General features: G+C 29.8%; 2 protein-coding genes across 8 annotated transcripts in view; one reads left to right on the forward strand and one right to left on the reverse strand.

The window, feature by feature from the left end:
- The window catches only part of LOC143197544 (uncharacterized), a 276,265-nt gene that overhangs the window by 105,356 nt on the left and 154,348 nt on the right, over nt 1–16,561 (forward strand). The window lies entirely within an intron of this gene.
- Nucleotides 15,926–16,561, reverse strand: part of LOC143197599 (uncharacterized) — a 198,455-nt gene continuing 197,819 nt past the window's right edge. For all 7 annotated transcript variants that reach the window (XM_076406148.1, XM_076406158.1, XM_076406167.1 and 4 more), the window contains one exon: nt 15,926–16,305. In XM_076406148.1, the coding sequence (XP_076262263.1) occupies nt 16,125–16,305 (181 nt within the window). In that variant the 3' untranslated portion in view covers nt 15,926–16,124. The remainder of the gene's footprint in view (nt 16,306–16,561) is intronic.

The following is a 16,561-nucleotide window of genomic DNA, read 5'->3' on the forward strand; positions in this document are numbered from 1 at the left end:
ACCTTAAATAAGCAATTGAATGATTAGTTAATACATCATTTATAACATTCTACAAAATCCCTATAGACTTAATGTTTATTTCAGAATTTAATTCGCATTATTTCAAATGTTAAAACAATAGCAACAGCAAAATAACAAAAAAAAATTGGATCATTCATATAGATACACGACCTAGTACAAAACTTGTCAAATAATACGAAAAAGCTATTTCACAACTGGCGGGGAAGTAGATAAATAGTAATCTCATATAAATTAATTAGTAACAACAAAAAAAGTAGGTTTACCAAAAGCTGGCGAAGTAATATTTTTCAATATATTATTGTTCAACACATATGAAAGTTTTATCAAATACTCGAATTGATAATGCAAACATTTTAAAATATATCAAACACACATGTAAAAATAAAAAGCCACTAACGACACTGTACTCAGCAAATGGTTTTTGAGTTTATTTCCAATCCTCTCCGCATATATCTTCAAATCACATTTTCTATCTACCATATAAATAAAAACCTATTCAATTCAGCAATTTAGAGACTCTTCATTCAACCGCATTGCGATATCAAGATGCTATTCCTTGATTTTTTCCGATATATGTCCCAATGTGCGTGTTATCAAGTTTATTTTCTATGTATTACTTTAAAATCATGATGCCTTATTATATAGACTGTTAATATTCGATAAAAATAATCCTGTATTCGCCAACTTTTTTTTTTGATATTTAGTCGTCGTATTATGTATCTAATCATTTCAGCACAGCTCTATGAAATTAATAACTATAACTCAAAAATATTTCGCCTTCAAAGCAGTAAGGAAATTATTATCCTTTCTAAATAATCCTTATTTCTATCCTCGACGGATGATTGCACACATTTTCAGAGGTAACAATTTCACAGTATGGTTTTATTATCCCTCATAGTGAAATTTCCATACTTAACAGTCTTGTCTCTTGGTGCTGGACATATAATCTGACTATTTTAGATTACTTTGTAGACACCACAAAATTGTAGATGTTTGAAATATGTTCAGCAATCTACAAATAAAATACTAAAGTTGTATAAACATAAGAGTTTTATTAAATATTCTTGCCATAATCTTCAAGTGATTACATTTTAATCTCATTGGTATTTTCTTGATTATCATGGCTTAATATATATATAAATATTTTTTCTTTTAATAGCTTTATAATTAAATTAAATTAATTGGTATTCTTTACAAAACGCTAATATAGTACATATTATTTTATTTTGTCAGTGTGAAAAGTACACTTATGAACAAATGATTTCGGTCCTCTGAGTTAAACGATGGAAACCGTCAAAGCAATGTAGAGGACCGAGACTTTCCGAGAGTCAAACGCATTGTTAATTCATTCCGATCGCCAGAAAAGACCACGAATGAAAAGTTGTCTTCACCTGTTCGCTGAATCTTCTAAATGTTGTAGGAAGATCCCTCGCACGTCCTAACATTCGCTTCGTTCATATTTGTACTCATCATAACATGTAGATTGTTATAAAATCAGTGCGAATTCTAAATATGCAAGATTAGTAAGCATTACCTTACAAAACTAAAAATTAATAAATAAGAAAAAAATTGAAAGATCGATAATTTAATTTAAAACGAATCTTAAAACACTACTTAAATATTGACACATCTTTTAATTACAAGATATATGAACACAAAAACAAATTGTAATTTTGTTAACCTAATATCATATAACATTTAAGTAAAAGAGGGCTTAACCTATACAACCCCGTTTAACATTATCGCCGGGAAGCATTGTCGTCGCTTTTTACATTTTGCACATTTTTATCTTTCTAGTACTATATGAATTTTATATACAAGCCACGGTAACACAACAAACTGATTCGAATTATCTGAATAACGACTACACCCAAAGAAAACTGAAGTGTTAACTTTGTCATATTTTATCCGCTCGTCCCTAATACAAAATATTTCCGAAAGAATGCTTCACAGATTGCTTCCAAAGCCGTAGCACGATAGCAGTTTCTCTTTGATATTATGTTATTGGAGATAATCTGTATCGGGTTTTAGAGTAGGTGGCGTTGTATTGCTTTCATTCGTATATAATGTCGTAACTACGAGTGAAATGTTACCATATTATCAGAAGTATCTGCAGTATTATGCAGCTAGCCACAACTATTGTAAATATAAGTGATCTTTTTCAGATGACTCTTGATGTTTTGTTGTTCTGATCAAAGATAATAATAATTTGGATTCAATAAATAAATAAATAACAATAAAGCTGTATGATAAGAACCTAGCCAAAGTTAAAAATAGGTTTCTGAAAGATATTGCATGTCATAATTTAAACAGTTCGCATCTAAACAGTCAAATTGTTAGGTAGCTACATGTTTTATTTTGTGATTAGCAGTGTTAAATAGATAACTTTTCAGATTTTTAAAAATATGTGGAATATCACTCAAAAAAAAATTATAATTTTAGAATCGACTTCAATAAATGTCTTACAGCCTTGCTATTTTCCTCAGGGGGCAAAAGCAAAATATTGTTTACGGTTTCAAAACACAACTAAATAAATCCATAATATACGGACAATCCTTTTTTTTGTGAAAACACTGTCCACTATTCATCCGAGGTTGCATACGATAGACAATAAAAATAAAGGACTATTTAATTTAAAAAAAGACTTAGCGATGTTAAAACTGAAACTATAGCCTGTCCAATAAAATAGTCAATGTACGTAATCGAAACTTATAATGCCATTACGTTGCAATGTTGTGGCATCAAATTTAACTTTTGGTTCACAACGTTTGCCGGTTTATAATAATTAATTATCATCACTAATGTTTTGAATAACTTTGGTAGATATTTTTCAACATGGTAAACTAAAACCAACCTAAATAGTATCATATAGACATGTTCCGACGAATCAGACAGATATATCAGAAATCAGGTACTATATCTTTATAACTAGGATAAACAACTGTATTGCCAATATATTCGACGTCGTTTATGACGTGCATGCATTGAGTATATTATTCGAAGAAATATACATAATGATCAAAACAAATGAGCCCTCACTTCAAATGTCATCAACAGTGTTGTTTACCTGGATATTATTTTAATTATACTTGAGTATAGATAAAGGTACTTGAATTAGTAAATACTTCCATTGGAATTGCTTTGAATAATCTACCGATATACAAGCCACCGGTTTATTCGCGCTTTTCAAGATTTAATCACATTTCTCTATTTATTTTACGTTGACTAGAATACACGATTTGTTTGGAAACAGATAATGTATAAAAAGGACCTGTACCCATGCAAATCGTCCAGCGCGACCAAATCAACTACGTTACGCACATATTTGAAACGTTTTAACTAGAAATTCAAAGGTCAATTTTTCTTTCAAATCCATTTCTTGCAAACTTCGATTTTATTTGGGAATTATTGTCTTGTGGGAATTGCCGAAATCGCACGTCTGTTCTAATGAGCAATATTAAAAACTAGATATTTCAACGATGTTATATTTCATACAAAATGGAGTAAATATGCCTTTCAAATAAAAAAAATTATTAATTCTATTGAAATATGGACCCGCGATTGTTGAATAAGCTTATATTTTGAAAGGTTGGAACAAATATATAGTCTGCTCAAAATAGCAGAGAACCCAAGTCATCTCCATTTAAGACGTCAATGCGTCACAATGTTGCCGAATTTAACGTTGGTTTTTAGTTTGTTTTAGCTTTTATATATTACAACATTCTAATGCAAATAAGATAATGAAACAAAAATGTTATAAAGTATATTTTATTTTAACATTATAGTTCAGTGTTTACTGCTATTTTGAATGAACTATATGTACTATACACAAATTAATACGAAGATATAACAGCTCTAAAAGTGTGTCGAGTTAAAATGTGATTACATTTGAACAATATATTTAAATATATTTTACATACATAACAGGTTTATCTTGTTAAAGCTATTATCATATAACTATTTATCATATAACTCGCGTAACATATTCACATTACGGAAACAACCTCCTTCGATCCATATAAAACCAATCCTGGTGTTAATTATATTTGTGAAATAATAAAATTAAAATAAATTTTAATAAACACACCAGCAATTTTCTTTATTCATTTGAACGCAAAATTAATAGAAGACTCTTGAATAAACCTAGTCACGCTATGGCCCTACAAACAGTAAATCGAAACAGAAAATTGACGATAAAAGCTATTCGCCTTTAAACCCATCGTAATTAATGGTGTGTTGTAGAGGTTTCAATTTTTATTGGAATTCCTTTGGACGGACAAATGTAAATTGACAAATTACATCGATTCGAATGTCGATCATTTTTCATTTAGAACATTTTACGAAGAAATTTCTATAGACAACAAGAAATGTTTGCTATTTGAATTTTACTTTGCTAATGGGTAAAAGTTTTGATATTATCCAAACTGGGCAAAACACATGATTTGTTTTATTTAAAATACAAATTACAAAATATTTGGAATGTATTTGAAATACTAAATACAAAATAGTTTTTAAAAGTCGTGTATTTAAAATACCAGATAGAAGTAATCTAGCCATCCTATTAAGCACCAGAAGAAGAACTTTCTCTCATGAACACAAGATTTTAAAGTGTATTACCAAACAAACAGTCTCATGTTGGGACATGAAAAGAAATTTGCTAAAGAAAACATATTTTCAACATGTTCTTATGAGTATAAATTTGTACTATATTTTAGGAATACATGTTTTATACCTGGATAGCGTTCAAGGTCGGTAGGCATTTTACCTTTATCGTTGAGGAAACCGACTAACTCCATTTTTGATGTCTGTAGATAATCACTGCCACTGTCCGTAAAACTCCACTCTCCACTCCCTTACTCCCAGACTTTATTTCATGTTTTTTATATTTTGCCTCCCACCTGTTGTGATGTTTTCTGGCAACCAACGCATTTTATAACTAAACTACTTTAAATTAATTAAATTTAAATTTGGATTTAAAAAAAATATCCTTTTTCTAAGCTCTCTTTTAGTTGTCACTCAATAAAACTAAAAATTTAGGGCCAATCCTAGCTAACCATCAATATAAGTAGCATATATTCTTAAGCTTCTTTTATTAAAAAATCTTGTAATTATTTCCATCATCAAGTAATTAACCAATGAAAAATTGTGGTAAAATTCTATAGTTTTTACTATATCAAATACACTTAATAACTAAATTCAAAAATTAATTTTCTACTTCACACCTCCCGTATACCACATCATATGTACATAACCCATGTAAAATCTCAACAGGTAATCTGAACAGATTAGAGAAATATCCTGTTCGAGTTCAGACTTACGAATCTACGAAACAACTGTACTCCCAGATACGGAAATATTAAGCAGATTAACCGTCTAATACTTACGCTCCTCTATAATTACTTCTAGCCATGTTGCAGGGAACAGTATGTGTGTAAGTAATTAATTTTTTGCTGTTGTTTGCATAAATAAAGTAATCATATTTGGTAATTATAAAAAGAATATACAAAATAAAGTGTGTTAAATAAAAAAGTATTGTTGCAGAAAATTTGAAAAATAAGAGAATCGTGGGTGGTAAACAAATGAACGTCTACGAAAGGAAAATTTTTTTGTACTTTAGCTAAAACAAATTAAGATTATATGTAAAATAACGAAAACAAATTTTTCATATAATATTATCGCGCTAATAAATCAGTTTTAAAGGCTTTTTCTTACAATTTGAAGCTTTATTGTGAAAAATCAACGCAAGGCTTTTTTAGTCAAAGTATTGACCATCGATAACCGCTACATTTCTTCATCTTTCGGGAAACTAACTGATTTCATCTTGAAAGAACTATGTGTCGTTTGAGTATGTATCATCATAAGAAATGAAGAGAGGCTCGTAGGGGTCACGACTCACGGAGCAGTTTCTGGAGAATACGGCGGATAGGTTGCCACTTCCCATGTTAATATTACCAAGTATGTTTTCACGGGTCTTGTACCATGTGGTTGAATGTTGTCATGCTGAAGAATAACATTTCTATGTCTTTGCTTGTACTCCGGTTGTATCTCGAGCAGTGCTCTGTTCAAAGGCAGCCATTGTCACCGATAGCGATGCCCATTGGTAGTGTCAATAGGTTCTAGTAGCTTACACTATAGTTCTAGTAGCTTATACTATACCACATCAAGCTTATCTCACCAAATACATTAGAGCTTTAGATTGGAGCTAAGAGTGTTTAAACATTTTTGGCTGTCCAAGGCACTTTATGTCTTCTTATCAAAATCACCACTTGTAAAACATCTAAACCAGCATTCACATGTCCAAATTGATGGAGTGTAGTTTCTATAAGCTTTACATAGTATTCGATGACTTACAGTCCTCTTTTTCTCCAAATAGAAGTATAACAATAAAACCTCCCACAAATACAGTACGTTTACTCAGTACATAAATAATATAATAAATAATCTGCCGTCTACTTTATACCAATGGTTTTCAAATGTTTACTATACCGTCTTGGCTGATAGATATTATGTTTAATTTGAATATTTTTGTAACAATTTCATATCAGGGGATATTTATCCTCTTGATTTTAATTATAACTTCCTAAATAATTTTTATTATAAAATTAAGATTGAGAGGAGTAATAAATCGAAAATACTATGGGTTACAATATAGAAGTAAACGATCTTATAATAAGACTAATTCACAAGAAGTGTATGGGACAAATGTTCATGTTGTAATAATGTATTAGGTTTGTCGATAAGTGCATTCTGTTTTTTGTTTTAGATAACAGGAACACGTTATTTATTATGGGGAATTATGTTTTATTTATTCAAAGTATTAGACAATTGATTCAATTCATTTTGCTCATCTCTAAGGCAATTTATGAATGCTAATACAAATTCATGTGATAATGTTGAAAAATCACTGTAAGTGTCTATCACCAAAAATTTAGTTTCAGCAGATTATCTATTTGATAAAACATGAAAAGTAATGTTGATCGCAAATGCCGTTTTCTGGCACACTACCTGGAATTTTCAAAAAAGTATAAATGTATCAGGCTGTTTTGGTGTAACGTAACTTGTATAGTTTTCATGCTGGATTGTGAGTAAACTAAAATGATATATCTATCAAATCATAACATTGCATACCTATGACTAGCAAAATATCTCAGAAAATAGTTACCGACACATCAGGTAGAGAATCAGATAAAAATTTCGTTTATACTCAACTTTCTTCATAACGTTTATGCATGAAATAATAAAGAATTGTGGAGAACAGAACTCCATACAGAATATAAGAATATAAAAGAAATAGAATTTTGGAACGAGCTTTTGCTGATTATATATTGATAAGAACTGACAGTCCCAACAGAAACTCTAAATTGATGTAATACGGTGGTAAGGGAATACGGTATAATACTGAACAAGCGCAAAATAAAAATTATGGTGATAGGAGAGCCAGAGAAAATAAATATTCAACTTGAGAAGTAAAGATAAAACATGAAAATTCATTTTAATATTCGGAAATAGAAATTGAAGCCAGTGAAAGGAAATTAATGCCAGAAGTGGAGAAAATTTATATTTCGAAATGAGCAGGAAATGTTTTAACGAAAATTATATATAGTACAAAACAACAATATAAGTATACAAATCGACCTAAATCAATTCCAAATTTCAGCTGCCAGACATTCGTGCTGTCAAAAACAGATAAGAGTAAAATCCAATAATCGGAAAGGCAATATCTTAGAACAGTCAGTGTCGAAAGTACCTTGTAAAGATGGCCACATAAATAAGAAAATATCTTAATATGGAATCACTGGAAAAAATATAAAGGAGGCAAGTTCCGGTCATTTGGTAGGACAACTTATGGCGCATGGAAGAAACAAGAACCCGTCAAGAAGAGAATCTAGGAGGCAAGGGCACAAATGAGATGATTAGTAAAACAAACCTAGCTCTTACAGAAAAGTTATGAGTATGCAGCAGTAATAAGAGATGAATGTAAAGAGATGCAAGTATTAAATAATAAAATATTTCACTCATTGTGTATAATGTAATGACCACCACTCAAATTTGATTATATCTGAAGCTGCTTCTACAAATAAGCAAGTCCGTCTAATATTGATAATTTACAAGAAATACCTGAACATTTTAATAATTCATTCCCGACACCAACTAGTAGAAATACTGAATGAATACTTAAATATAAGGATACCTATATACGGTACAACCTCTTATAATTTTAATATATGCACCATTAACATTACATAAAAAATAGACACTCTCATATTTAGTATATTAATGAAATATCATAGGAAATTAAATATATAAAAATGAAATGAAATAGAATAATGTAATACAACCGTCTCCGTTGCAAATTAAATTAGACAATATTAAATGCCATATTAAGTCTCAAATTATTGTCTACCTCTTTTCCATCCTGCTACAAAAATATAACATTTTTTTACTCAATTTTAACCTCATTATCATAGAGAAATATTGAACCACAATCCGAATAACAAAGCCTCACGTAATATGATATATATTATTATAAGTTGTGCAAATTATCGATTTCACGCGAATGAATATTTGGTAGTTTTTCATAGCAAATTTCATAATCAACTAGAAAAAATGGAATATTAATAATGCGAAATAGCCAAAAACCTTTTTTAGGTCTTAGTATACCGTCGAAAATTAACCTCATAACCTTTCATAGCTCTTAAAAAAGTAGTTTGTTAAACATTAATCACTCAAAAACAACATCCGAGTAATTTCCTGTATACTTCCTTAATTAAACATATTCAGAATTTAAAAAAAAAATAATACAAAGTAATACTATTTATAATTTATATATTAAAACCACTGTTTAAAAAGTGAATTGAAAAAACCCTTGTTATGTAATTGTTGTTTAAATTTTAATTCTCATAAAATAAACCATGGAAAATATATTTGTTATTTTTAGAATAACGCTCAGATTTATTTTAATTTGTCCGATACTGTAACACTAATTACTTTTTAATAATTGATCGTGTAGTTCATCATAAACTTTTGTAAATAAGCTCCATTATAAATTGACATAAAAACAATGAATTACATTGTTTTAATTGATGAAATTTAACTGTTACGTTCGCGTTATCATAAAAACCTCCACTCCTAAAAATATTTTATGTAATCCAAAATTGTTTCTGTCTTTATAAAAGGATTAACATATATCAAACTTTATGAAACGCCTTCAAAAATATCCCACTTCCACACGAAACTGGTACAGAGAAACACTGAAAGCAAACAAATGAATAAATAAAGCAAAAGGAAGGTCAACGATTAAAAGAATAGGCTTTTTTGATCCGACCCACAAAGGAAAATTCGATGTGAAATTGACGTTATGGAATTGTAAATTTTAATAAATATATAATTTTATAGCATTCTAACTTTTATAACATTTTAAATATTAATATAATATTCATTTTCTAAACAAACACGCAGTTCTAAATGGCAGAATTGAATTTTATCGAATAAATTACGAATATTGTATAATATTTGCGGAAATTAATGCCTTAAAATTTCAGTAAAGTTATTTTCATCTGAGGTTTTTAAAATTAATATTGAGTTTTTTTTAAATATGTCCTAACCAAATATTATTATATGAGTATCCGTATGACCGATACACCTAATGTGGAATTAATTCCAATGGTAATCCAAAATCTCACTATCTTGTTAATATGGCGTATGGGGTATTAATTATAAAATATTATAAATATAAATGCACCACCTTGGTAACTACATTGGTTAAAACGACAGAACGAACGGAGTTTGATTCCTACCAGGGCCGGTATGTGCATTATGTCTGTTAAAGTATGAGTTGATCACTGGCCAGTCGATGGGCTTAAGCACTATGGTTCGAAGCCTACTTTAAGAGGTAAGTCCAGTCCAGATGGATTATTAACTGATCGAAAGGAGACTTTAAAATGTATAAAAGACTCATACAAACAAATATACAAATAAGACGGATCGTATTTTTGCATATTATGCTAATTCTCTTCTGCACTGAGATTATTATAACGCGTTATTAGCTATATGCTTATACACTTACAAATATGTTAAATCCAAAATCTTGACGAATCCGATTGGGCATTGTCGAAATTCTGACAAGAGCCTAATTCCTGAAATACCCGGTACGCAACGTTGGCAGTTATTGTAAATTTTGCGTCAATTTAAAGTATACAATATAAATAGAATAAATTATCTTGAATTCACATATGAACCTAAATTCTTCCTTGAAACACAAGTTAATATTTTTTGGTATAATTTAATGTAATTTTGAAAAAAAAGAGAATATAAACAATATATAAGGTAACAAATATAGTTTATTTGTCAATATATAAATATTAAAAAATCAAACCAAAGTTTTACTTATATACAAATATGCGATAAACTTTTCCACATCACCCATGATATAGAGTTCTAGGAGAAATTGTTTAAGTACTGTCACATAATAATACATGTGTATATACCTGAAAATTAACATTAAACGCTTACTAATTGTGGTATATTAATCGAAGAACTCCATTTCTATACGACATCGGAGAGCAACTTGTAGAATTCCCTAAATTCGCATTTCAATAAATACATATATCAGATCATCACAGTGTCCGAATATCAAGAATTTAAACTTGATTGTAATACTTCTCCTCTTTAACAGGACATCATAGAGAGCAACTTGGCGATTCGGCTTATTAGTTCAGCCGTAGTAAACACATTTTCCTGTATTACCCAAGTATTTCAATTCCTGCAGAAACTCTAACTTGATATCTTTCAAATTTACAAAAGCAGTGGTCAGTGAGTAACTTTTAGTAAAATCAATCAATCAACCAATAATGACTATCTCCTTATCTTCATTATAATTTTCACTTTGTTCTTGCTGCAGCTCAAATTTTGATCTTTCTGGAACAGTAGCCTCTCATTTTTTTACTGAATTTGTCTTAAAATAGAATTGATTAATTTTGTTTTGGTGATTCTAAAGTTCTGACTGACTAGAATTGATTTAATCATCAATGGCCAGTATGTCGTATTATTCAACGGGGCTATATGAACGTTAATGAATCTTAAATCAGTTCAGACTAGTTACTAATTTAAGTTGTATACGATATCTTAAAATACCTTGTATATCTAAAATCTTAAAATTATCAAGTAACAATGTTAAACAAATTTCATATAAGCATTTTGAGTTTTAAAATTGATTGAAATTAGCTTTGAATCCCATATCTAGCCATCTTCCCGCAATTTTTATTTATTTATGGAAGTCAAAGGTAAACTTAGCGAGTATAGAAATGAGTACAAATAAAAATATTATAAGAAAATAGTACTCGTAATTTTTAGGTAAAATCTCAACAATATTGTATTGATTATATATGTCAGGAATGGTTTTATTGGTAAGTAAATCAATATTTACATAAATATACGTGTAATATAGAAACATATTTCAGATAATATTAACCAATAGATCGCTTGTCTCTAACAGGAATTTAAATTCCACTTTAGGTGCTGTCTTATAAACAGACTACAATATCTAAAGCAAAATAATAATCTCATATTATGCCACTGTCCACAGTTAAAATCGGGTGCACATCCAACTAGTATTCACATTGTAAAATCGCCAAGTTCAGACTTTACGAATTACCGAAGATTAATACCCCGTATAAGTATCAATCGATAACCAAAGTCCATAGTTTGGAGGCCACGTCCAACAGTAGATCAAGTTCGAATAACACTAAAGCATAATATTGACTCTAAATGAATAAACAAATAAAAAATATCATTAGTAACTGACAATTGAATCTAATTTCAATATGTAAAATTTTCAAAGCTTAGAAGGAAAGTAACATAAGGGAATTTAAATCGTTCGGCCTATAACGAAAATTGTTTCACTTGAGTTACAGAAACGAAGTCAAATAAAATTCCAAGTTCCTTTTACCCTATAAACTTTCATACAATTTAGTTAGAAGTTCGGGAATTCTTCCTACACAGTTTTTTTTAGAATAAGTTTAGAACAAGTTAAGTGGGGTTATGTTTTATCGGTAACAGTAAATGAGGTGAAATCGATTCATGTCACATTCAAAAAAGAATTAGGCAAGCTTATATCTGATCAATCTCTAGTAATCTAATATGTGATGAAGGAATATCTGGATGTAGAAGAAAATAATAGACATGACATTTAAACATATACCTTAGGTTATAATTTCAACTTCAAATGAATATACAAAATTCGCATCACATCGCAAATTCTCTTGGAGCTTTTTGGGTTATCCAAACCATTATTTGCCATTTCCATCAAAACCATCACTTTTAAATCATTGAAACCGAAACCGGCCAATATAATACAACGGAACAACAATATTATGAGTTTCCAAAAGTTTTTGATGGCCTCGCCAGTAAATTCCTTCGAATCGTAGAAAAAAAAACGAATGAAAATGCAATTTTGAGCGCTGCAATTTTAACGATTTTTACTAACAGATATCGCTGATCAAAATAAATGCAATCACTAATATATGCTATGCTGCAAAGCATAAGATCGTTAATTTTCGTTCCCACATCCTGCTAAGTTACCAAAATAGGCATCCTGTAATATTTTAAAACTATTCAACTCTGAAAATCCACTTATCTTTGAAACAAGTAACTTATTTCCTGTCCAAGGTTGAGTAATTCGCAAAGACCTAAGTTTCACACATGTAACTTATGTAACAGTTAAGTTACGTGTTGAACGCTGCATATACTATGCGAGCTTTTTATAAAGCGATTACAGTCTCCGATGGTCAGTTTCACAAACTCAAGGCAGATATTATTGATAACTTACTACTCCATAATAACTTTGATTATTCCAACGTAATAGTTATACTAAATGTAAGATCACACAGTATACGTATTTTCAAGTATCAACTATCTTATCTTAGAATATAACGAATATTAATTCTAAAATAGCATTTTATCTGAAATATTAAAATTCATAATTTTTACTGACTTTAACTTTTAATAGTATTATTACTGACATATAATTAACAGATATTAACAGATATATCTGTTGATAAGAAAACTTCCTTAAAAAACTTGGTATAGAACATAATTAACCATTTTATATGAAAATCTTAAGCTCGAACACTTCTTGTATAATAATTTTTCTCTAATTCTTAATTTGATTTAATGGACAAAATATATATGATACGATATATATTTTCACATCCGTATTGGCGAATCTCTTCCCGTAATGAAACTGTCACTAGAGCACCTTAATTTGTAACTGGTAGGGTAAAAGTACCGCTACCATCTTGATTGTGCGTCATTTTGATTATGTGACGTTTAGCTCAGTTTCGCCTTAGCCATTTCTTTGTGTAGACGTCCAAATGTTACTATGGGTAAATATACGCAACAAGAACGAGCAGAAATAGTGATTAATTTATTGTTTACATGCGAATTTTCAACAGTACGGTACGACAGCAGATAGGACTCGCTCTGGAAAACAACGGACGTCTCTCAGTTGCACATTTCTGCAGGTAGTTTAAGGCGAATTTTGAAAACTGATTTGAAAATGATCCCATACAAAATTCAATTAGGTCAAAAATTGCTACCGAGAGATCGTGATCAACATGTAGTTGAGTACAATAATGCAATCCTAAGGCTCTCTGGTGATATTAAAGATTTTTCGGCTAAATTAATAATGAGCGACGAAGCCCATTTTCTTTTCAGTGGCCACGTCAATAAACAGTCGGTTTTGGGGAATACAGAATCCTCAATTAATTCATGAAACATAATTGTACCCACTAAAAACAACTCTATGGTGTGGTATTCATGCTGGGAACATTATTGTTCCCAATTTTTTGAAAATGACCAAGGTGTTGCAGTTACTGTTACTGCTGAAGGGTGCCAAGATATGATTCGAAAATTTTTGTGCCTGATATGAAAGAGCAAGGACTAGAAGACATGTTTTTCAGCAAGATAAGGCCACAGTACACACACGCTCATTCAAAAATTCAATTATTGAATGACATTTTTCCACGAAGACAAATTTCGCGAAGTGGGGATTTAGCATGGCCAGCAAGATCTCCGGATTTAACAGCAACAAACTTTTTCTTATGGGGTTTTATAAAATCAAAAGTTTATGTAAATAAGCCCTAAAGAATTCAATATTTTAAAGACAATATTCGCCACGAAATTGAAGAAATACAGCTTATACCATAATAAGAGCCGAAAGTTGCATAGCGAATCGCGGCCACCATTTAGCCGGTATAATTTTTCAATCATAACGAAAAAAAAGTGTAAAGACCAGATAAACTTTTTATGAAAACGAAACTTACTTACCTTTTCTTTGAACGAAGTTATAGGCAATCAAAATGATAGCGGTACTTTTGCCCCATGTTGTATTTAACAACATCCCTGTTTTACAAACTGTCGTAGCTTCCTCTTCCAAACACTTGGACTACTCACGAACTTCAATTAGACTTGCAATCAAATACTCACAATATTCAATATATTTATTCAAAAAATTCTTCAACTAACTATATACAATGAAGTAGGCGATATTTAAAGTACGAAGCAACATTTTCTACTTCTTAAATGTGAATACTTCATGGCTGCATCCTAACATGGTGGGTATTCAACCCTATCCCTAGGGAATATTCCCCAAGTAGGTACTTGCCATGTAAGGCAGCGCTCGTAAAAAATGTCTCAAAAACGTTATACCCGAAACATAAATTTACTACACCACTACTTTACTGACCAGCAATTTCTGTTGATCCATTAAAAAAATGTATTTAATGAAATCTATTAATTTCAATATAATATATTTACTAGATCACGAAGAAATATCTATTTATCATCTTAAATCATCTTTATCTTAAATCATCTATCTCATGATGATTCTCATTCTCATCTCATGAAGCATGATAAAATGTTGATGACTAAATTTCACTTTATTTGAAATGTTTAAAGCTAAGGAATTAAATGAAACCAACATTTCAACTCCGAAAGGGGTTCATTGGTCATAAATCGACCAATACAGGGATGAAATCAGAATATTTGAGATTCAAAAGGAATTTTTTTCATAAATTAACTTTAATCTAGTAAAAAAATTAATTGTGATCATTATTTAAACGTATTTAACTAAACTTTAAACAACTCTTTAAACTCTAATATTCACAAAGAAGAAGATAGATAAAGGACTATACGAAGATGCATAACATTTAAATAAAATAATGCACGCATTTGCCAAATATATCTCCCTCTAACTTCGAGCTCTATCTCTCTTCGAAAATATTTTCCATCAAACGAGGTATATATTTTGCGGGAATTCTATGAAACCACCATAATGTTGAGATAATTATACCCTAGCGTTATTTTTATATTTTTTCACTTCCATATTCAAGACTATATCAATCTCTACATATAAATATTAATTTATAAGTTTGTAACTACTATCAGCAAAGAGCACCCTTTTAGCTATTTTAAGTTCTTACCTCCGTTAAAAGTTGACCAGGGCATTCTCCTCAGCATTTTTAAAACATTTGAACACATCTATTCTATATTTTATGGTTAGTCCAGAAAGTTCAATTTTAATCACATCATCTATTTAATTATACTGTTGTAGTGATATACAATTTTTCGCAAATTTAATGTCGGTCTTGAAAAAAAAATTTTATTATCAAAGAACCTTTATAGAAAGAAAATTTATAACGCTTTTTCATTGCATTACTCCGAGTTGTTAAATATATTAAGGCTTACCGAAAATAATACCTCTCGGAAAGTAGTGCACCTACATTCAAACTTACAGTTTATTTACCCAAATTAAAATTAACTGTACATATTTTCAACGTGTAACTAGTTACATGTATATATTAATAAAAAAAAATCAGCTAAAATGCAAATGAAATCAAACAATATGTTGTTGTTATAATGCTTTATTTTATATGGTCTACTAAATTATTTACTAATTCATCTTTATAACTAACTTATAACATGTTAAGGTTAATAAAAGAGTGAATACAATATAAGCAAAGTGAATATAAATATATTATAACAATGAGCATTTAAATAAAAAACTAAGAAAGACTTGTTTCAAGGAAGCTATAAAAATATTAATTTTAATTAACATTCTGAGTCTGTCGTTTTTCGAGAGCAGCACCAAACGCTTCTGTTAAAATATTCAATATAATCTGCTCCATACCTGATCGAAGATAACCAGTCACCCAATAATCTCTGATAGGCCTCAATGAATCGGCAAACTCCACTGAATCCAAAGGAGATGAATCAATTTCGATATCACTAAAAATAAATTAAAAGTAAATTGTTATCTGTAAGGCATATTGTAATCAGTCGATATTATTATAATTATTATTTATTATTATTTATCGAATATATCCTGAAATGTCGATTAGATTATTTTGTCAACATTTTCTTTTATGGTTTCAAAACTGTGGTGAGATGTTGTGTAATTTTAACTACTGCTAGTATACCTTTAACTTCTTTGAGCAACTTTCCCCTTTTTGTATCCACTCAACTGAATAACATTTTAAATCCA

Source organism: Rhynchophorus ferrugineus, unplaced genomic scaffold, assembly GCF_030347505.1.
Source record: "Rhynchophorus ferrugineus isolate W39M unplaced genomic scaffold, kcgeb_rfMv2 rfM1, whole genome shotgun sequence".
Classification (NCBI taxonomy): domain Eukaryota; kingdom Metazoa; phylum Arthropoda; class Insecta; order Coleoptera; family Curculionidae; genus Rhynchophorus; species Rhynchophorus ferrugineus.